The sequence below is a fragment of the Artemia franciscana genome, chromosome 5 (assembly GCF_032884065.1).
Source record: "Artemia franciscana chromosome 5, ASM3288406v1, whole genome shotgun sequence".
NCBI classification, from domain to species: domain Eukaryota; kingdom Metazoa; phylum Arthropoda; class Branchiopoda; order Anostraca; family Artemiidae; genus Artemia; species Artemia franciscana.
The window spans coordinates 29,583,440-29,607,598 of record NC_088867.1 but is presented as its reverse complement, the minus strand read 5'-3'; the positions used below and the strand labels follow the sequence as shown (position 1 = coordinate 29,607,598).

At 34.3% G+C, this 24,159-nt stretch overlaps 1 protein-coding gene across 1 annotated transcript in view; it reads left to right on the top strand.

The window, feature by feature from the left end:
• The window catches only part of LOC136027232 (serine/threonine-protein kinase mTOR-like), a 126,805-nt gene that overhangs the window by 8,267 nt on the left and 94,379 nt on the right, over positions 1 to 24,159 (top strand). The window contains exons 2-4 of the mRNA XM_065704289.1: positions 6,610 to 6,929; positions 10,036 to 12,178; positions 14,114 to 14,295. Of these exons, the coding sequence (XP_065560361.1) occupies positions 6,610 to 6,929; positions 10,036 to 12,178; positions 14,114 to 14,295 (2,645 nt within the window). The remainder of the gene's footprint in view (positions 1 to 6,609; positions 6,930 to 10,035; positions 12,179 to 14,113; positions 14,296 to 24,159) is intronic.

The window sequence follows — 24,159 nt, the reverse complement described above, 5'->3', positions numbered from 1 at the left end:
GAATCCCTGTTTCCAAATTGTTGGAATTTGCCCAGACTTAGTAATTTCGTTAAACTGGAAAGACAAGGGCTTAGAAAGGAAGTCACCGAAGGCTCTAATAAGAGGAAACGGGATATTCAAAGGACAAACACTTGTCTTCCTTTGTTTATCAATTCTTCTTTCTATCTCAGACGGGGAAACAGTCGGAAAAGACGGGGATGGGGCTCCTGTTGATAGTTGGATGGATAATGCTGGAAGGCTCTGGACAATGGGAGCCAGAAATTTATTTAGATTATTTGCGGTAACATCATGGGGCTCTGGTAAGTTGAAATTAAGCTGGTCAAGACTCCCGCCGCATAGCTTTTTAACCTTGGGATACCATTTTTTTGGTTTATTAGTGAACAATTCTTCGATCTTATTTTTGTAGTACGACTGCGGCCAATTTACGAATTTCTCTTTTGATTGATTTTCTTAGTATATTTGCTTCATCGAGTTTACCATTTTTTAAAAAGCTTCAATTTGGTTCTAATTAGTGTTTTTATTGTTTGATTAATAAAGGGTTTATTACTTGAGCACCTTTTAAATCTTTTTTCTGGGAAACAAATTTGATATTTATCAATTAGCTTTTTACGAAACGTGGCCGTTTTCTCATCAAGGTTTTGTAAACTGTAAATGTCAGACCAATCTTCAGTATTCAGCCACATACCAAAAGAAAGAAGACCAGAATTTTGAAGAGGGCGGTAAGTGCTATAAGCTATTGAGAAATAATGCTTATAATTTGAGGAAGGGGAAAAAAGAATGGAAACATGATAACTCCCACCTAATGGGGGCAAAGTTGAGGGAGGGCTGTAAAAATTGTACATATTAATTAAATAACATTAAGAGAGGTATTTCCCCGAGTCGTCGGTGTTTTAACAATTTGCTTTACTTTAAGTGAAGCACAAAAAGAATCCATTTTAAGGTCGTTGGCATCGCCAAATAAAAAAGGCCAATATTGGGGTACTTAGAAATAAAAAAATCAGCACTTGCCTGTAATTGCTGGATAAAATTACGTTTTGGTTCGATATTTTGATTTGGAGAGTAATAGAAAACAGCTATTGCAATAATATTAAATGGACGAGGTAGTACTTTTGGTCTAACACTTCGCCAGAGGATTTCATCATAGTCGTATAAGCTAGGGACTCAAATAAGCTTTGGGTATAGGTGACTCTTAGTAAAGAACAAAACTCCGCCACCTTTTTTCCCGAGTGGGTGGTCTGAAGGATGGATAATAAACTCTGAATAATTTGTTAGGTGTAGGGACCCTGGGTCATGGGATTGGACTTCAGTAACAGCTATAATATCTATCAAATTTGATTTTCGTTCTCTTTTTAGTGACCAAAAAGATAGGAGGGCATATAGTTCTCTTCCATGCCCATTTTTTGCCAAAGTCATTCAGGAAAATTTTTGAGATAGCCATATTTTTCAGCATGGTTGAAAGGTCTTAAGGTATGCCATTAAAGATAATATGAGCCCTCATAATCCCCAGGGGAAGGTCTTTCAGTTATAAAATTTGCCCATTGTTTATGTTAAGAGTTTTTTATTGGGAAATATGCATACATTTTTTGGGTAGGGGGAGGGTTAGTTTTCTGTTGGGGGGATTTTCTAAAGGGAGGGAAGTTTCCAAAGGGTGAAATTTTGCACTGAAGGAATCTTCTAGGATTCCCATACAAAATTCTTTTTGTTTGTTTTACTTTCTCTTTGCCAACTTCATTTTACATGTGGAGATGCCATTGGTAATTTTTCAGGGTAAATTTTCATTGGGATTGAATTGCCTAGAAGTTCTTTCCACAGAGAGGGAGTCAGATTTCCCAGCATTATTTGAAAAAAAAAACTGTTAGAAATTAAATAGAAAAAAGCTAAAAGTTTGAGTTTTTGTTCCAATTCTTTAAGAACAACTCCTGAAAGACAAGGGTTGGTCAATCTGAACAATAAGAAGTTTTTTTAAGAGTACTAAAAAATATAGCATGAAGAACAAGGTATTGAGGAAGGGGCAACTCTCCTCTTATTCATAATAATTTTTCTATGTTTTAAATTTAAGTGTTGTTCCTTACTTTCAGTTGAAAAGCGTAATGATATCAATTCATGGAGTTTTTGCTTTTTCAATGTTTTATTACACATAATGACAAGTCTTTTACTGCATAATGTTTACTGTCTCTAAGGTTGTTTTTCATTCTGGTTAAAGATCTCAAAACTGTTTTGCTTTTTCACGTCAGGTTTTCCAGGATATCAACAAAATCATATTTTTAATCCCCTTTTATTGGATTTTGTTGGATGAAAAACATCATAGAGAAATGTTTAAGGACTCATATGCCGACTAAATTTTATATTTTGTTCCAATGTAGTTTCGTTGGTAATACGATCTGAAAACTGTTTTGCTCTGTCATGTTAGGTTTTCAAGATATCATCAAGAATATACTTTTTATTTGCCTTTTGTTCAATGAAACATCATAGAGAGATGTTTAAGGGCTTATTTGTACACCAATTTTTATATCTAGATTTGTTTTTTTAGGGTAACAAAACATTATATTAAGATGAAATTCAACTTATGACAAAACTGTATCTTCTTATGCGAGGTGAAATTCAACTTATGACGAAACTGTATCTTCTTATACAAGATGATATAGCACACATATCTCTTGACAAGAAATATAACACACATACCTTTTGAAAAGTTGCATCACTGCGATATAATGTCATATTTGATTGGTTCTGTTATCTGACTCTCTGTTGTAGTCAATTTACTTGTAAATAATAAATATCCTAAATATGTAAACATTGTTCAAAAGTGCATAATGCTTGATGTGTTGTAACATGTCATGCCTCTCAAGATTCATTTCTTTCACTCTTATATCGACTTCTTTCATGAGAACTTAGATTCTGTCAATGATGAAGATGGCAAAAGTTTACCTCAGGATATCTCAGTGACAGAGTCATGCTACCAGGGTCAATGAAGTCCTGCAATGTTGTCTGACTAGTGCTGGATTCTTCAATCCAACATCCTAAGTGCTCAGCACGATTGCAAGTCTACAGCCAGGAAGTTCAAACCAAATTAACTTTAAATTATGGAACCTTATTTGTACCTATGTGTTTTATATGTGTAGTTATGCCTTAAGCTAAATCATGCTATATATTTTATGTTAATTAGTACTCTATTCAGCACTATGTGCTCTACTGTAACTGGTCTGCAAGTTGTTCTCCTTGGTAAAATCTTAAACACTTGTAATTGGTTAGCGTCAGATATCTAAGAAATGATGGGTGATTAAGAAACACGGTTTGCATATCTCTAATCAGCATATTTAAATTGTTTTGAAAGAAATTTTGGGATACCAAGATGTTCACCAGAACTTTTTTTTTATTTACCAGTGTTATCAAAGAAAAAATATTTCTCTTAATTTTTTTTTGAGTAAAAGTACAAATGAAACTCTGGCCTCTAGAAAGTTTTTGAATGATTGGTTTGGAATTAATTTATTCATTAATAATAATTTATGTTTGTCTTAGGTTTGTATTATTAGGCTATATGCTTTTATTTTGGCTTACCTCAGTTTTAATTTGGCTCTTTACTTTTCGTTGCAAGACTTGTTTTCAGAAAAAAACTTAAGAAAAATCCACTCGTTTCTAATTGACATCGTTTTATTATTGGTTAATATTAGGAATATTTGTAGTTTTTTTTTTTCAGTTTCTACTTAAGAATTGAAATATTGAATCATTATACAAACTTTTAATAAAATTAAATATTCAGTCAAAATTTTCAATCAACATATGTTTGAAAAAAATGTGTAGTTTACTACATCTTTATAGGTTTGTACTGGGTGTTGCACCGCAGTTTGTTTCAATGATGTATATTAATAATATAATAATATAATATTTATTTCTAACCCACTTACATCAAAAAGATAAATAGTGGAGTAAAAACTTGAAGAAAAACGGAAAACAAATAAATAATAAAAAAAAAATGTGATACAAATAAAAAAAAAAAAAACGAGAGTCAACAATAGACATTAATCATACAAACGGATCAGACTGTGGTGAGGCGACAAACGCCGATACGCCGTTTCTGAGAGCTTTTTGTGTAGATCAGTCAGCTTCTCAGTAATGTTCGGAAGATGGAACTTTTTGATTATCTTTCGATTCCTATACCACAGTGGAAGATAGAGAAGAAATTTACAGAAACGGAAATAAGAGGATCGAATATCGCTAATATCTTTTTTCTTAAATATAGGGTAAAGCCCAGAAAGGTAAAGAACAGAAAGAAGAACAGAACAGAATTTTGGCACAGGCCATGTCAACACTTAGAGGTCAACTCTCAACGCTTAGAGGGTTTAATGGCTAACAGGATATATGTCATTATGTATAAGGCTCGATCTTGAGTTAGATTGTGCAATCATTATGGACATTTCTTGTATTGCGTAGATCTATATATATAAAAATAAGTTGTCTGTCTGTGGATGTGTGGATGGATGTGTGGATGGATGTGTCAGGTGACGTCACCTGAAAAAACTGGATTAGGTGACGTCAAAACTGAAAAAACTAAAAAAAGGCAAAAACTACAAAAAAAAAACTAAAAACTAATAAAAAAAATAAAAAAGCTAAAAAACTAAAAAAACTATAAAGGTAAAAACCAATAAAAAACTAAAAAAAAAACTGAAAAAACTAAAAAAAGGCAAAAACTACAAAAAAAAACTAAAAACTAATAAAAAAAGTAAAAAAGCTAAAAAACTAAAAAAACTAAAAAAAGGTAAAAAACTAAAAAAAATAAAAAATAAAAAAAAACTAAAAAAAAGGAAAAAACTGAAAAATAAGCTAAAATAAAGGTAAAAACCAATAAAAAACTAAAAAAAAAAGGAAAAAACTAATAAATGACGACACTCAAAGAGAAAGCGACCAGGACAAAAAACTAAAAAAAAAGGCAAAAACTACAAAAAAACTAAAAACTAATAAAAAAAATAAAAAAGCTAAAAAACTAAAAAAACTAAAAAAAGGTAAAAAACTAAAAAAACTAAAAACTAAAAAAAAACTAAAAAAGGTAAAAACTAAAAGAACTAAAAAAGAAAAAAATAAATGACGACACTCAAAGAGAAAGCGACCAGGACAAAAGGAATGTTCGATTAGCAATCAACAAAGCACCGGGACACAGGGAGTATAAATGACGACCAGGACACAAGTAAAAAAAAAAATTAACAAAACTAAAAAGAAGGTAAAAACTACAAAAAAACTAAAAAGAAAAAAAAACTAAAAACTAATAAAAAAACTAAAAAATCTAAAAATCTAAATAAACTAAAAAAGAAAAAAAAAGGAAAAAAATAAAGGAGAAAAACAAAACTAAAAAACGAATGTATATACAGACCGGTACACCGGGATACAAATGACGACCGGGACACAGGGAATATAAATAACGACCGGGACACAGGGACACAACTACAACGGGGACACCGGGGGAAACAGGGGGATATAAATGACGACCGGGACAAAAAAACTAAAAAGAAATAAAAACTAAAAACTAATAAAAAAAACTAAAAAATCTAAAAATCTAAATAAGCTAAAAAAGAAAAAAAAAGGAAAAAAATAAAGGAGAAAAACAAAACTAAAAAACGAATGTATATACAGACCAGGACACCGGGATACAAATGATGACCGGGACCCGGGACACAGGGAATATAAATGACGACCGGGACACAGGGACACAACTACAACGGGGACACCGGGGGAAACAGGGGGATAACCTGACAATCTATTTATATGCAAAGACAATGGGACAGCAAAGAATGTTGTATATTCGCAAGTTTTACGTAGTTAAAACCATATATATATATATATATCTATATTCACAGGTGGGACATAGGGACACAACTACAATGGCGCGTAACTATTATGGCGCGTAACGACTTACGCGCGCGGGGGGGCTTGGGGGGGGCGCGAAGCGCCCCCACCAACTAGGTGTTGGGGTGGCGCGAAGCGCCACCCCAACAGCTAGTAGGAATAATAAGTTTGAATGGCTTGATATGAAGTCCTTTTCAATAGTTGTATGTCACTGAAACTTTTAGAAGTGGATCTAGCGTCAGGGGATGCATTTTGAGGTCCCTACTGTTAATCATTTCTCACTGGTAACTTTGCCTTGAAATTTTTCACTTCAGGAAAAGCTACCTGGTGGTAACTTACTGTGTGGCAAATTTGCTCTGATCTTGTACTCTAAATCTATCGTACTGTTCAGAATTTTTCCTAGGTTTTCAGTCACGTTATAGGCTGAGAATGTTTTTAGGTACATTTAAATTTGGATTTAGTAAAATTTACTTGTAAGAAAAAAAGATTCAATAAAAGAATTATTTTTTAAATTGTGAGTATTTACGCTATACTTGTTCTAGGAAATTTACTGGAGTTTACAAAAGAGACAATCAAGTGCTTTGATTCCATGAAAAAAGAGATAGAATGAATGAATTTGGCTTGTGAATGGCTCAAATAAAGTATTTTGTTGCATTACAAATTTAATAGCAGGTATTAAAAGACTCTAAACTTTCCTTTTCTTCAGATGCTAGTTATTAAATAAAAAGACCTAAGTAAAACCTTCCGTACAGTAATACATTCTGTTTCTAGCTTTTTTGGAGACGATCAACCATGAAATAATGGAAATGGCTAGTGGAGACACTAACGAGAAGAAGGGCGCAATATACGCTATCATCAGCTTGGTGCGAGTTGACACTAGGATCATTAGTTCAAAAATATCTCGTTTCGCCAATTATCTGAGAAACCTGTTACTCTCTCCTGATCCAACTGTAATGGAGCTTGCTGCTAAAGCTATATGTTATGTTGCAAGCGCTTCAGGGAGTTATACTCAAGAATTTGTTGATTTTGAACTAAAGAAAGCTTTTGAATGGCTTGCTGAAGATGGCTATGAAAATAGGAGACTCAATGCTGTAAGAACTTTTTATACTTTAAAGAAAGGTGCAAAAGCATTATTTTATATGTTCATTGTCGATCGTATTCGAAAAAGAAAAAAAAAATCGACAGGCTTGTAGAGATACAGAGATTGAAAGGCTTGTAGATATACAGAGATTAAATAGATATCTTCAACATTTGTATCTGAAACCCCCATATAACAAATATTTATAAATAAATTATAATCCCCATATAAAATTGTAGTTTTTTCCAATTACCATTTGTAGAAGGCATATTCTATTTGTCCTCTTCTCGTAGGCCATGAAATATTTTGTTTAGACCTAAGTGCTGTTAATAAAATGCCTGTCAAGCCTTGAACTATCATAAAAGATAATTAAACTGGATGAGCTATTACTATTAATCCATATCAGCTTTTAGTGCTGAAGGATTCCTTGAGGATTATAATCTTACTTAATTTTTTTTTGTGATAAAAAGAACACTTTAGCTCTGAAATTTCCTCGACAATCCTACTAAAAATAGGCCGTAAGCTTCCCAGACTCAGGGCTGAACAGGAAAAGTGTAAAAATGAGTACATAATAAAACATAACGTAATAACTAGCTAGAAAGACGTGATTTGTGGGCCTTTTTTGGATATCGAAAGACTGGCTTTGACGGGCTTTTGTCACGTCCCTCTGCTCACACTGGCCTGTGGTCCTTATGGATGATAATTGCCTCGCTTTTGCTGTGTTCTGCACTGCCTAAGTAAAAAAAAAGTGTACATGCCAAAATTTGCTGGTTAAACTTAACGTTGTTCCAAACTATGTCATATACAGGTAAAATCATTCATATAATTTTCATTTTTTACTTTAAAGTTAAATTCGGGGATAAAATTTCATTTTATCTCCAATTTTAACTTAAAAAACAATTTTAACTTCAGAAATAACCATTTCCGAAGAGAAGAAAGCCCTCTCCCTTAATCGAATTCTTTTTCCATCTTCACATGTAAAATTGTTTAATGTTGATTTTTTTTGCTCCACACATCTAACTTTTACCCAAAATATTTCCAGTATTTGCCCCTTTTACCAGCGCAAATTAAAAGCAGAATTTAGGGCTTGAATCTAAGACTATGATTAAGAGTTTGATGCTCTACTGACTGTGCTGACGTGGCTTGTTTATTAATTTTACAACTTTGGTGTATTTGTACATAAAAAGAAATGGATTCTTCAAAACCTTTTTTTTTATTTTAACAACTCACTGACTATTTTTTTTTATTTGTTTATCACATAACTGTGTGAGCCATTTTTCGATCACTTCCGTATGTTCAGTTGCTTCCAAATTCTATCAATATTTGTATTTCTGATAACAGTGCAATAATGCCAAAAAAATTTTCCCTCTTATACTCCCCCTCCCAGCCCTCTTAGTACATAATGGGTGATTGGACGAAGGAAAAAGTATATAAAAACACTATTATGCAAGACTTGTTAGAAAAGTGGTCAGGACACTAGCTGTGGCCGTGTTAACTTAGTTTCGAATCTTAGGAAAGACCTTCTTTTAGAATAATATTTTCTTCCAAGCGTTCATTCATTTCTAATGATCAATTCTCCTAAAATGTTAAGAGTCAAGGAAGCAAAAATACTGAAAGTTTACTTTCTGATGAGAACTTCAAAATTCTTTTGCAGTGTTGCGGCAGAAAAATTGCATTAATAATAACATGAATTTCGCTAAAGCATATAAAGTACTTAAAGTTTTGAATGTCTTCCAGCTTTCTAAAATCTGCACTTATTTCGTATAGGATAAAATTTTATAAACTTTTATCTTGTTAAATATTCAGCTCGTTTTCCTTCCAGCTTTTCCGATTGATAGGTAGTTTCACACATATTACTTGTTAAATTTGTCAGCCATTTTCGACCACTTCCAAATGTTCAATTACTTCTAGATTTTATCAGTATGTGCACTTTTGATGGCAGTGAAATAATACAATATTTTTTTTAAACTTTTCATGCTTTAAATTAGAAAAACAAATAAAAATAACCCACTGACATTGCAATAAGATTTAGTCAAGATTTAATCTCAACCGAGAGGGCATAGTAGTTAGTTTTATATGTACTGTACGAATGTTTGCATAAACATCAATACTTTGTCATGAGAATAAAATCAGAAAACTAAAAAGTCGAAAATGGTAAATGATCTTTTTTTTCAACTCGTTTTCAAAATGGACTATAAAGTAGAAAACAATGAACCTTGACTGAAAATGAAGGGCGCAAAATGGATTAGGCTTTACATAACTTGTTTACATGTCTTTTTAACTCGTTTTCCTTAACTGATCGATTTTTTTTTCATTTATGCATTTATAACTTAGACCAATTTCACATCTGTTTTGTAAAACTTAATCCATTTCCGCCCCTTGTTTTCACTTATATTCATAGATTTTCGAGAAAAATTATTTTCTATTCTTTTCAATCCACTTAAAAAAAGTAAAAAAAGTATATCTATTATGTCTGTTATTTACAAGGATAGTTAATTGTTATACAGGATAGTGATAATTTTACAGTTATAATTATAGTGAAATAATAAAAATAATATAAGGATTGCATTGATGTAAATCGATTATGAGAATTCAAATACAGAAGAGAGAATAGTGAGGACTTTGTTTCCCAAGACAGTGAATGAACAAAACCTATTTGAATATTTCGGCTCTATATCTAAGGGCCGTCAAAACCTATTTGAATATTTCGGCTCTATATCTAAGGGCCGTCTTCAGCAAAGAAAATAATAAAGAATAACACAAAAAAACTTACAATAAAAGTTCTTGGTTAAAAATTGATTTTTTTAAATAGCCTAGGCATCATTACTTCTTAACGAAAAGAGTCTTAGCTGAACTTTTCGTTAAGAAGTAATGATGCTTAGGCTATTTTTAAAAATGAATTTTTAACTAAGAACTTTTATTATAAGTGTTTTTGGGTTATTCTTTATTATTTTCTTTGCTGAAGACGGCCCTTACATATAGGGCCGAAATATTCAAATAGATTTTGTTCGTTCATTGTCTTGGGAAAAAAGAGTCCGCATTTTTCTCTCTTCTGTATTTGTATTATGAAAAGACAGTGTGGTCTTCGTCATTAATTATGAGGACTATTTTTCTTTTAGGTAGTTGCATTGAAAGAGCTTGCCATGTTTATGCCAACTTTCTTCTACCAGCAAATACAAGTTTTTTTTGACGTTATTTTCACAGCAATGAGAGACGCTAAGGCCATGGTTCGAGAAAAAACTGCTGAAGCTTTACGGGCCGCATTGGTTGTAACGTCTCAGCGTGAAGCCCGTGAAATTCAAAGATTACAGTGGTATAAACAGTGCTACGACGAGGGTCAGTTAGCATTTGATGATTATATATTAAAAGATAGAATATCTAAGGATGATAGGACACATGGCTGTTTATTGATTATGATTGAGCTCCTTCGAGTAGCAAATTCATCAGCAGAAAAGTTGTTTGAAGAACTGAAGATTTCTATTACTAATCAACCAAGTAAGGTGAAATCTGAGCCTAAAAGAGATCTAAAGTTAGTATCAGGTTTCTTTCAAGATTCGCATCCTGATTCTGATAGTTTGAATTGTTTAGAAGCACCTGTGCTGATAGATAAAGAGACAAAGTTTCCTCTTGTCCAAAGCAGTACCTGTACAGAAATAATTGCTGAGCACTATGACCTAATATGCACTAATGTTCTTGCTCAAAGAAATGTAAAAAATGCAAATGTGCAAAGTGCACTACTAAGAGTAATACCCAAAATTGCTGCCTTTGACAGTGAACATTTCTGTAAAAATTACCTTTCTACAACAATGAATTATTTGCTAGGATGTTTAACCCGTAAGGATAGAGACAAAGCTAATACTTTGGCAACCATTGGCATACTTGGTGTTGTTGTTGAAGGGGAAATATTATCTTATCTGCCATCTATTATGGACTATATCAAATCGCAACTTCCGATGAAGGACCCAAGCTCTAAACGGAAGCAACCTTTTACAGACCCGTCTGTATTTGTTTGTCTTAGTCTACTCGCGCGTGCTCTGAAACAGGATTTTAAGCAATCAGTGTCAGAGATTTTAGACTCTTTATTTCTTGTAGGTCTATCACATCCTTTTACAAGCTGTATGAAGGAAATTGTGACAGAAATCCCAACTCTTAAAAAGAGTGTATGCGATGGCTTGCTTCAAATGCTATCTATGATAATAATGAAGCATCCATTGAAGTTTCCGGGTTATCAACGATATGGCAGACCAGCCATTGATAGTCAAGAATATTCTCATGACACAGACTCGGTTGTACTGGCATTAAGGACACTTGCACGATTTGACTTTGAAACTCATTGGATTCTTCAGTTTCTGACATTTTGTGCGGATAATTTACTGAGCCATGATCACCTGGCAATACGACGTGAAACTGCACGTACGTGCTGTAAGCTTTTGAGCGCTGTACTTATTGCTAAGCTTGGACACAAACTATCAGCTACCATGCATAGTACAGCTACTAGAGTAATTGCTAAACTTCTTGTGCTAGGTATAACAGAACCTCAAGCACAAATAAGGCTGACTGTCTTAACAGGGTTGGATAAAAGCTTTTATCCATTTCTTGCTCAGGCTGAAAACCTATCATATTTATTTATTGCTTTAAATGATGAAGTTTTTGAAGTTAGAGAAGTGACTATTAGTTTGATTGGGAATTTGAGCACAATGAATCCAGCTTATGTCATGCCGTCCCTTAGAAAGACGCTTGTTCAAATTCTTATAGAATTGGAGCATAGTGGGATTGGCAAGACTAAAGATCAAGGTGCGAGGATGCTCAGTAGACTAGTATCAAGTGCTCCAAGACTAATAAAACCCTATATGGAACCAATTTTGAAGGTTCTTGTTCCCAAACTGCAGGGACGAAGTACCAACCCTAGTGTTGTCATTAGTGTTCTCACTGCAATCGGAGAATTAGCTCAAGTTAGCGAGAACGAGATGAGCTCTTGGGAGCATGTACTCTTTAATATACTTCTGGAAATGCTACAAGATAATGCAGTGCCTATGAAGCGGCAAGTTTCACTTTGGGTTTTATCTCAGCTCATTGAAAGTCTTGGAATCGTTGGCAAAGAAGCTTATGAGAAATATCCAAAGCTACTAGAGCTGCTTTTGAACTTCATGAAAACAGAACCATCAAATGTCACTAGAAGGGAAACTTTAAGGTCATTGGGACTGCTTGGCGCCCTTGATCCATATCAGCAGAAGATTATTGTTGGGGAAATCTATTCTCCAGGTATGTCTTTTAAATTTGTCTTTTTGCTGTGCCCTAATAGCTGAACTCCGAAACTAGAAATTATTTGTTCAATAAATTATGTTTCAAATTCTAAACTTAAAAAAAAGGAAAGAAAAAAGAACATTGTTGAAAATACTACAGGGTCCTTTTGAATAACAAGCATAATCTAATATACACAAAAACACCTGAAAAGAGGACGGGGGTCTGGTTTTAACTTTGGTTTAAGAGATCTTTCCTTGAAATATACGGAAATTTGGGCCTTTATGTTTCTCTAATCAATCTTCCTAGGGTTTCGGTTCTCAATAGCCGCAAATAATTGTATGATATACTCCCAAAGTTTTGCTTGCATGCACTTATATATTCATTTAAACGTCAAAGTACCAAGAGATAAAAAACAATATTTATTTCTTACTTAGATTTCAGAAGCAACCAACGTTAAAATCCAACTGTATGGTTCCTTTTGCCTCCACATGAATCCCTTTCAGGCACTACCGCCAAAAACAAAATTTAAAACAAACTGAACCCACTGATTTGGAGCATGCTTTGGCTTGATTTCAATTGGACATAATAACTAATTGGTATACAAGTCAATTGAAGAAAGTGGGTTTTTACTCGAAAATTAGCTACGCACTAACTAGATGGTGTTTAAACAAAAGTATGTGATTTACTTTGCTTTCATGTTTCTTTTAATCATTAAAGAAATAATTGTGTTAAGATTCAACTTCAAATGATAGCTCAGATCTTGCTGGAAAAATTATTTTGTTTCAAGCAAATCGGTGTTTAACAAAACCAAGGTCAATCATATTGAGTGTTGAGCTCCGTCGTTTTGATCAAAAGTGCCTGAGTTTTCAATTTGAACTAACCTATATTCACGGATAGTAATGTAATTGGCACTAATGTCTTGTCTCTCATACTGCCACAAGTAAAACTGTTGGGAGGTGAGAACCAGGCACGGATGCAGAATCCATTTGTTTCTGGGAGGAAGGGGAGTAAAGCCGTGTTCTTAAAAACAACATCTAAATTGCATTGTATGAATTTTTATTTTCATTCCACCCTCCCCAAGGTTTAATTTTCTTATCCATTCTTTCAGTGTCAGACTAGCGTGCATGTATTTCCCTATTTGTAATTTTTCATTTTCTCATTTGTTTGGGTACTTACGAGTTATCCCGACCACACTAAAGAAGTGAAGCTAGGTTAATTATAATGAAACATACCTAAATAAGATGAAATTATGATACTTTAGTTATAATGGAAACTGCAACAGATAATTATGGAAAGCAGGCCGACCAGAACGCATTATATGAAATACCCAACCTGACCAACTCTATATTAAATATTTAATTAAAATAGACATGCATAGTCTCACTCTGGCAAAGCTGATTATCTGAGAGTAAACACAGGAAAATCGGTTTTAAACATAATAAACTTCTTGAGTGTGGTCGGGATAACACGTAAGTGCCTCATTTGTCATAAGAAACTTAGAGAACTTACCGTCAAAATCTGGAGCATAATCCAGAGAAAGTCCAGAGATTCGAGCCGTAACATTGGTAAGTTTGATGCCTACCATTTTAACACTGATTTTCTAAATCAACAAAACGTACTGAATATATTTTGCTTTTTTTTCATATTATTTTAGTTGACGTTATATGTTCCAAAAGCATTTAATACGCAGCAGTGCAAAGTATTTCAAATGGAAATAATAAACAAAATTACATGATTAAATAAATATTTTATTGTAGAATTAATTCTCAATATCAATTTGATAAATGAAAAGGCCATCCTTTTAATTATATTTTTGGCATTATCGAGGATAGATATGGAAAAAAGAAGGGGAAAATAAAAGATTAAGGAGAAAAATGTTTCATCGACAATTGGGAGTTAAATTCTGGGTCTTTAAAAAAATACATACCTTATAATTTGCTTCTATTTTTATAGCAATTCACGAGTATGAAAACATCCCTCTTTTACCAATGGATGGAAAACTAGAAGAAATTAATCCTCATGAAATTATTAGTAGCAGTGGCTTAGATGAATACTATCCAGCAATTGCTCTCCACACGCTGATGAAAATTTTGAAAGACCCAAATTTATCCCAGTATTATTCCAGTGTTGTCAATGTAAGTACTGTATTTAATTTTATATCCGTGTTGAAGGGTTTTATTTAGTTCCGTAATTGTTTTCTTCAGAAAGAATTGTCAACTAACAAATATGCCTCATAGATTATCTCGTAGCATGTAGAAAAAAAAATATGTCATAAAGGATATTTTAACTTTATATTCCTGAAAAGAAATACATAGGCTGCAAAATATAACCTTTTACCTGTATTTTCCTTAAATGTAGCGCTCTTTTAGTCCCATTGTTCTTAAGCTCAGGGGAGGAATCCTCCCTCCTCCTTATGTATTGTCGTATGGAGGTCATGTGCAAAAACAAAACTAGCATTAAAAATCCCGGAAGAGCCGGCCCCCCTAGAAAAGGAATGTATATTTACTTGCAAGCTCCACGTGATTACAAACTGAAGCTAATACAATTTTTGCTAAATTTGTCATTCCAAAGAAAAAAGAATAATGATTTTATGAAACAAAGTAGGGCATTTTCAATTTACTCTTTGGCCTTTATTATGAACCTATGATCCTTTAAATTTCTTAAATTCTAAATTCTATTTAAATTTAAATTCTAAAAAAAAAATGGTCTTCAACGAAAGGTAAACTTATACACCTTAAGGGAAAGCAGAAATAAAGGCATATAATAATTCAAACTTAAAACATATAAAGATTTCTTAGAATAAACTAGTAAAATCCCAAAGCGAATGCTAATCAATTGAGGTCTATCCGACTCTGTCTGTATGCGCTGCAAGTAGCAAACATATCAGGGACAAAACAAATTGAAGGCCCGTTTTCGGGTGTCATGAGTTGATTCAGCCAAAATTATTTTTCAATTGAAATATTTTAAATATTTGTCTTTATGTATTATATTCGCTGTCTTTAAATTAAATTCTATATCAAGTAAGATAAAAACATTTATCTCGAAAAATTGCTATCACAAGCCCCGAAGAGTAGAATTCGAATTTCGGAGTCCACAGAAAAACAAATAAGGCAGAAAATCATAAAAAAAGCATAACAATTAAAAAACCGGCAAACAATTCCAAAATGAAAATATCAGAACTTAGTCAAAATAGAAAAACTGCAAAATGTCATCTAGTTAAAAAGATAATAACAGATAAAACTAAACAAAAAATAATAATATTTACATAAAAAAGGTTAAAAAAGAAAATGAGAAGGGAGGACGGGACAAAATAAGCAAAAAAAAAAAAAAAAAAACAAACACAAAAACCTTGGGTATCGTACCAAATAATAATAGAAAAAGGAAAACTAGCTGTGAATTTTATATGTAGTGAAGGGGACAAAGGTTTTTTTTTTCATATCTGGAGATAGAGCAACGATTAGAGAACAATATAGGAACGGGTTCTAAAACAGTCCGTGGCAAGAGGTATCTGGGTGTCTTTTGGGAAAAATGTTTTCCGTGCGACGATTTAATATTGTATTTTTTGCAAAATGGAGGCACAGCGTAACTCTTCTCTGCTCAAGGGTTTCCGACCTGGCTTTTTCTAGAAGGAGCAAGTAGGTTACCTTAGCTTTTTTGAAAATGTTTCTCAGGACTCTTATTTGAATGATTTAATTTTTCTGATTCTTCACGGGAGATGTCAGGGTACCAAACTGGATAAGCACATTCAATATGCGGGCGGAAAAAAGAAGCATGAATCCTTAAATAATGGGATTGGGGGACTCCAAATTTATTTAAGAGCTTGAGGAAGGAATTGGACACATTAGCTCTGTGGTCAATATCTTTAACGAGGATATCCCACTTTAAATTAAAAGAAATTGTAACCCCAAGTAATTTAAATGAGAACACATAAATATTTCGGGGGATAGGGTTGAAAAAAGGAGTAAGGCTTAGGGAAACATATTGGTATTATCATAGATTTAGAGGGGTTTACTTTCATGTCGAAGCCCGCAGTGTCGTCTGCAATATCATTGAAGATGCTCACAGGGTTGCCTAGTAAGTTTTTGTAGCAGGTTTCAACAACCCTTAGGTCCTCCACGAATTTTCATCTCTCTGGAAATTCCTTAGCAAGGCCATTAATCATTACTGAAAAAAGGAGGAGACCTAGGAGAGTTCCTGTGGATACTTCATTGAGGACAGGGAGGGGACTGGAATAATGATTCTAATTTCTGACTACCTGTAAGCTACTTGATATGAAGAAGGAAACTAATTTAACCAGGAAAGAATTAATATTGAACTCAGTGAGAAGTTTGTCAGCTAATATATTGCGATTAGTAAGATCAAATGCTTTTTGAAGGTCAATCAAAATTAAATTTAATCAGCAACTAGGTTTTTCGTGAATTTTCCCAATTGAGTCGACAAGAAAAACAGGGTAATGAGAAATATTTACTATATTTTATTTTTTTGAGTATTTAAGACTTAAAACTAAGAACCAGTAGTAATTTCAGTTTTGAGTTATTAGTAAATTTAAATTACCGGGGTGTTAAATTATTTTTGTGTTAATAGAGAATTTGATAGCTTTCATTAAAGGAAAGCTGATCTAAAGCATTCTTGAAGAACAAGGCACATTCGAGCGTACAAAAAATACGCTGTGTCTCATGATATTCGTGTTTGACTATGCACGCGATATTATGTGTCGGGTGATTGACCGTAGGAGAGGCACATAAAAGTATTTTGCCTATTTTCTGACGTCAAGAATCAATAAAACCTAATTTTCCAATATTATTCTTCTTTATTTGAGTTCTCTGAACCCTATCTACATGCAACTTTAAATTGGCTTGAAATATCTATGTACACATTTTCACATCTGCGTTTGGAAAAAAAATTGGCCCCTTTTGTGCCCCAGTATGCCACATGAATTTTCACTACATTTCGCACCCTTTTTCCCAGACACCCAGGGCTGTAATTTTGAAACTAATAATGACTACAAGTATATAGGCATATATCCAGACCCTCCAACATTTTTTGCCAAGAAAAAAAAGTACGTCTGGCTGTTTCGCCCGCAAAAGATCCTTGAAAGTTTCAAGCAAGTAGAAGCAAAAAGTGTTTCTGCCCTGTTTTTGGGGAACTGGTGCTGTCCCCAGACTAAAACATTTCTTTTGCATCAGAATCCACCTGGCTTAAGAATATAGAGCTTTAAATTTCAATCTGCTAGAAAAAGAGACGTTGTTTACCCTTTTTTGGTCCCTACTTTCAGGTGAATCAATATTGTTTGCATCTCTTTTTATTATTATTTAAAAAAATTTTTATTATTTTTATTATTATGATTAATCATCTCTTTTATTATATTATCTTTTTATTATTATCTTTTTATTTTATTATTATCTTTTATTATGGGGCTTCCTTGGCTCAAGAAATTTCAGAATTCAGTTCCATACCATCCCCCTCCCCCCAAAGGCCAATTTGTATGGCCTATGCTCCCGATCTTTTTTTGTATGTTAGGGCCCCCTTAGCTCAGGAACTTATAGATACAAGTTTCAAGCTAATGAACATGTTGAATGATTATGATGAAGAGGCAAAACCTTATATTGACTGCGAGCAATGTCAGGGAAGCTTTCGATTCTCTCAGGTCTCTTTAAGTGCTCGGCAGCCTGGTCTGGTTAACCTTCTGTCACAGCGCATAGACATCTATAATACAAGGTAAAATTACAGTTAAAGTTCCCTGAGTTAAATCAAGTCCAGTGGAGAGTGATTCAAATAAAGTTTTAATTAAAATTAAGTTGGTGAACTGTGAATAAAAAGTTAACAGCCATGGCTATTTGGAGAAAAGGCCAATACAGATAGTCTGAGTAAGAGGCAAAGCCGGCATAAGCCTTTAACAAAATTGTATAAAAATGATATCATTTCACCTGTTGATAGATAGTCTCTCATTTATTCGTTCTAGGGCAGAATTAAGGTAGATAGTCGTAGAATAAGGGTGATTCAAATAGTTTCTGTTTCTGTCATATATTCAAATAGTTTCTTTGATCTTTTTGAAATTAATGGGAGACCCCAAGTCAAAGGTTTTCAAAGATTGGACTTACCATGTCCACAGGACTTTGCAGACAATTGGGCAACTGAGATTGTTCTTAGTATATGAGCTTCGCCTATTGAGAAAGCCTACTGGAATTACACTGGGGATAACCGAGATTTTTGGCTTAACCCGTGACGGACAATGTCCACTGGACTTGTAAGTAAAACGGGGGGCTGAATTTGCCTGGACTCATAGGTGAAGAAGTGACCTAAACTGAATAGGCTCCCCACTTAGATTTTTAGGTGGGCTACTCTGTTTTAGGATTGACACATGATCGACAAGTCCCATAAACTCGCAGACGAACGGGGAGACTTACTGTTTTCCATGTGTTCGGGTAAACGGCATGGGTAAATGGCGGGAGTAAATATAACTCTTTTATTGGACAAATATTTGTGTATTATCTTTTGGAGAGGCACGCCCGCCTAGAGTCTCAGGCAGGTTGACCGAGTTTTAGAATTGACACCTGACGTTAAGTCGCCCGGACTCGCAGGCATACAAGCGTCTCAAGCCTACTCAGACAAATAAGTCTGCTCTATTGATTTCTCCATATAAAGGCATTAGGCAGGGAGCTATCAGCTCCCCTCCTTTGTATACTAATAGTACTATTTAGCCGTGGCAGGTCTTGGAAAGAGCTGCGTGTTTTGTGGGATAGATATTACACTATTGATTTTATCGAACAGAGGAAAATTTTCCTTAACTGGCAAATGCCTATTTCAAGATAAGGCTGCCTTTTTATGGCACTTGGTATTAACCAAGTGACATATAGCAGTCGCCAATTCTGTAGGTCTGTCGGTCTGTCTGTCGGTCTGTCTGTCGGTCCCGGTTTTGCTACTTTAGGCACTTCCAGGTAAGCTAGGACGATGAAATTTGGCAAGCGTATCAGGGACCGGACCAGATTAAATTAGAAATAGTCGTTTTCCCGATTTGACCATCTGGGGGGGAGTGGGGGCCCGGTTAATTCGCAAAAAATAGAAAAAATGAAGTATTTTTAACTTATCAGCGGGTATTTGGATCTTAATGAAATTTGATGTTTGGAATGATATTGTGTCTTAGAGCTCTTATTTTAAATCCCGACCGAATCTGATGACATTGGGGGGAGTTGGAGGGGGAACACCTAAAGTCCCGGTTTTGCTACTTTAGGCACTTCCAGGTAAGCTAGGACGATGAAATTTGGCAAGCGTATCAGGGACCGGACCAGATTAAATTAGAAATAGTCGTTTTCCCGATTTGACCATCTGGGGGGGGGATTAGGGGCCGGTTAATTCGGAAAAATAGAAAAAATGAAGTATTTTTAACTTATGAGCGGGTGATTGGATCTTAATGAAATTTGATGTTTGGAATGATATTGTGTCTCAGAGCTCTTATTGTAAATCCCGACTGGGTCTGATGACATTGGGGGGAGTTGGAGGGGGGAAACCTAAAATCTTGGAAAACACTTAGAGTAGAGGGATCGGGATGAAACTTGATGAGAAAAATAAGCGCAAGTCCTAGATACATGATTGACATAATCGGAACTTATTTGCTCTCTTTGGAGTAGCTGGGGGGGGAGAGGGAGTAAGTCTTAAAAATTAGAAAAATGAGGTATTTTCAACTTACGAACGGGTGATCGGATCTCAATGAAATTTGATGTTTAGAAGGATATCGTGTCTTAGAGCTCTTATTTTAAATCCCGACCGGATCTGGTGATGGGGGGGGGAGTTGGGAGGGGGAAACCTAAAACTTGGAAAACACTTAGAGTGGTGTGATCGGGATGAAACATGGTGGGAAAAATAAACACAAGTCCTAGATAGATGATTGACATAAACGGAACGGATCCGCTCTCTCTTGGGTAGTTGGGGGGGGGGTATTTCTGAAAAAAAATGAGGTATTTTTAACTTACGAACGGGTGATCGGATCTCAATGAAATTTGATATTTAGAACGATATCGTGGCTCAGAGCTCTTATTTTAAACCCGACCGGATCTGGTGACATTGGGGGGGGGGAGTTGGGAGGGAGAAACCTAAAAATTGGAAAACACTTAGAGTGGAGGGATCGGGATAAAACTTGGTGAAAAAAAAACACGAGTCCTAGATACATGATTGATATAACCAGAACGGATCCGCTCTCTTTGGGGTAGTTGGGGGGGGTTAATTCTGAAAAATTAGAAAAATGAGGTATTTTTAACTTACGAACGGGTCATTGGATCTCCATGAAATTTGATTTTTAGAAGGATATCGTGTCTCAAAGCTCTTATTTTAAATCCTGACCGGATCTGGTGACATTGGGGGAAGTTTGGGGTGGGGAGACCTAAAATGATGGGAAACGCTTAGATTGGAGGGATTGGGATGAAACTTGATTGGAAAAATAAGCAAAAGTCTTGCATACGTAATTTACATAATTGGAACGGATCCGCTCAATTGCGGGGGGGGGGGGGTAATTCTGAAAAATAAGAAAAATGACGTATTTTTAACTTACGAAGGAGTGATCGGATCTTCATGAAACTTCATATTTAGAAGGACCTCGTAACTCCGATATCTTATTTTAAATCTCAACCGGATCAAACGTAATTGGGGGGGGGCAGTTGGGGGGACCGGAAATCTTAGAAAATACTTAAAGCGGTGAGATCAGGATGAAACTGGATGGGAAGAATAGAAACCTGTCTAAGATACGTGACTGACATAACTGGACCGGATCTGCTCTCTTTGGTGGAATTGGGAGGGGGGAGGTAATTTTGAAAATTGAGGTATTTGTAACTTACGAAAGGGTGACCAGATCTTAATGAAATTTGATATTTAGAAGGATCTTGTGCTATAAAGTTCTAATTTCAAATTCCGACCAGATCCTTTGACATTCGGGGGAGTTGGAAGGGCGGATCCGCTCTCTTTGGGGGAGTGGGGGCGAGGGTTAATTCTGAAAGATTATAAAAATGAGGTATTTTTAACTTACGATTTAAGAAGGAAACATGTTTGAGAAGGAAGCATGATAAGAAAACAATTTACAATATGCATAACAATTGTAGCAAACAGATTTTGCATGGAACCCCCTATATTTTACCTCCCCCCTTAATGTGTAAATATACAGTCGAAATTATATATTTCCCCTCTATTCCCCCAATGCGTCTCTCTTGTTTCATACCTTGTACTTATTAATTGAATTAACTGTTTAAAAGAACAACCGGAAAACAAGTGATGGGTGACAGAATGCATTGGTTTTATATAATTTGGACTATATATTTGCTTTTTAGGGGAAGGGGGGTTGGCGGTAAAGTATAGGGGGGATCCATGCAAAAGGTGTTAGCTACAGCTATTGTGCGTATTATGAAATGTTTTCTTAACATGTTTCCTTCTCTAGGCTTATACCCCTAAGCTGTAACTATTGCTGACGAAATTGGAATTCCCTAAGAAGCAAAGTCCTGCGGATGTAACTGTTCCAGTCATCTATGCAGTCAGCACAGTAAAGCGAAAATATTTTTACACTGTGACAGTCATCAATGATGATTTCACATTCATGAACTTAGCTATTGACTTTTAATTAGTTCCCAGTCCTTTGGGCACAGACAACGCGGGTTTTAATGCGCAATTTAAATACGTATTTAAAACGTTTTCCATGAATTTGATGAGCAGAAATGGAAGTCATTCAAGAATCTATGTCAAAAGATAAGGATAAAATTGTAACTGAAGTGTATGAAAAAATTCCTACCTATAAAGAACGGTGTCGATAATACAAAAGGGTAAGGTAATAATTTTTGATGTTATTCTAAAGTCTGGTTTATAATAATTGCCAATAAACAAAGTACAGCAAATTCGATAACTCTAGTACCGAGTCTAACTTTAGGTTCTGACCTTCTCACAAGTGCCAAATGAGCTCTTGGCTCTTGGCTCTTCCGACCTCGTACCATATGAGCTCTCGGCTCTTCCGACCTCGTCACAAGTGCCATATGAGCTCTTAGCTCTTGTTTTCGGCTTGGTGATAAAGGTTGTACCACTTCTAGTACTATACTACTATATCTTACCTAAGCCTTCCAATTCCGTCAAATCTCATCAGATTGACTCGTTTGAATGTTGTTCAGCATTTCGCAAAAAAATCGCAATAGTTAGGGACTCCTTGTTGACAGTAAATTGTTGCTTAACCGTTTTTTTACTTCCACGAGTTTATAGTGTTTTGTTATCCCGCATATTCTGTTATCTCTCCTATCGCAAATCTTATCAGAAGGCAAACAGCCTTATTATTGATGTAAGTGTTCTAAGTACCTTTTTAATCGCCACCTATAATTCCGGGGTAGCCGAACCAGTAATTCTGGGGCAGCAGCAAAGTATTGACCAATTCATCCTCTTACTGCCTTCATTGAAATGCAAAGTATGTTTTTGAGCTCACATGATTCAAAGAATGATCTTACCTGCTATTTTTTTGCTATTTTTAATTGATTTGCGGAATGTTTTAATTTTCTTTTTTGTTGCTATTTTGTAATATACTGTATTTTATTATGTTTGTTCTTTTTGCTTTATTTATCGTTTCAGCGTTTGTTAATTTTTGTTTAAAAAACGGGAAATATTTTTTTTTTCATTTAGGAATAAAAGCATTTAAAAAAGCTGTTGTGGTAATTATTTGTTTTACTATTTTTAGTTTTTGGTAAATTTTTTAAAAGGGAAAATAAATTTTTTCACATTTCAGCCTGGATATTCATACTTTATGCTAACCAATACAGCTAGGAATACTTCTCTCCCAGACCACGCCTTTAAAACAACCCTATGGCGATTGGTCCTTAAAACAACCAATCGCATCAGTTTTATTTTTAATAATCGATGACATACCCGTGAACAAGTATTTGCTGTAACTGAAGATGAATGAAAGAACTTAAAATTTTGAAATTTGTGATATCAAGTGATTATTTTCATACAAATGTGTTTTAGAAATGTTGTATTTGTGTTTTACGTTGAAAAATAAAAGCTTCTTTCGAGCTCTTATTGCAATAATCCAATTTGAATAACATTTTACAACACACTGCCTTTGCATTTGTAAATAAAGTTAAAATATAGTAAAAGGTGCAAAACAACGAGTGCAATGTTATTAAGATAATGATTGAAATTAATAGCCCGAATGTTCTTTTTTGCACTGGGAAGTCTTTTTCGGCGGAAAAAAGAGAAAAAACTAGAATAAATACTAAAAAAAATACATGAAAATAACACAAAAGGTTGACAAACTAAGTTTTTATCAAAAGTGCTGAGCACTCTTCTGATGGTAACAATTATTTAAAATACAGCTGATGTTGAATCATAATTAGTGCCAAACGTCCGAAAAAATGAGTAATAGTTTTAATCATTATTCCAGTGAATTTTAACAAGAATTGAAATAATGTGTTAAAAATAAGAATCTTGCATATAATCTAGGCTAATACTAGTTCAAGTTCTTTATATTAATGAATAAAAAATGTTTTCACACATGTGTCAAATTAATTACTCATGGTGAGAATAACTCGTTTGTGGGTTTATATACTCAAAAACAAATAAATAATACTAACTCCAGACACTGGAATAAAAAGATTGCTCTTCAACTCTCTGTATGGTAACAAAAACAACACTTCCAATAAATTCAAAATTAGTAATTAAAAAATAAATAAAATAAAATGAGGAGCATCAACCCCAGAAATTAAATTAATATTTATTAATTAAATTATTATTTAATCTAATTTTGTTATTAACCAAGGATTTTTTCAAATCTAAAAAAAATACCAAATTTGTTCAGATTATAGGTAATGCTATGCCGTGGTGAAAAACGGTACCTGACTAGTTACGGTACTTGAAAAGCCTGACGAGTTACAGAACTGCCACGGGTCAGATATGCATGTAAAACTTGATTGTCATCCTGAAAAAATATGTTATGCCAATAAAAATAATCAGGCAAAATACGAACATGTTTTATCATATAAAGA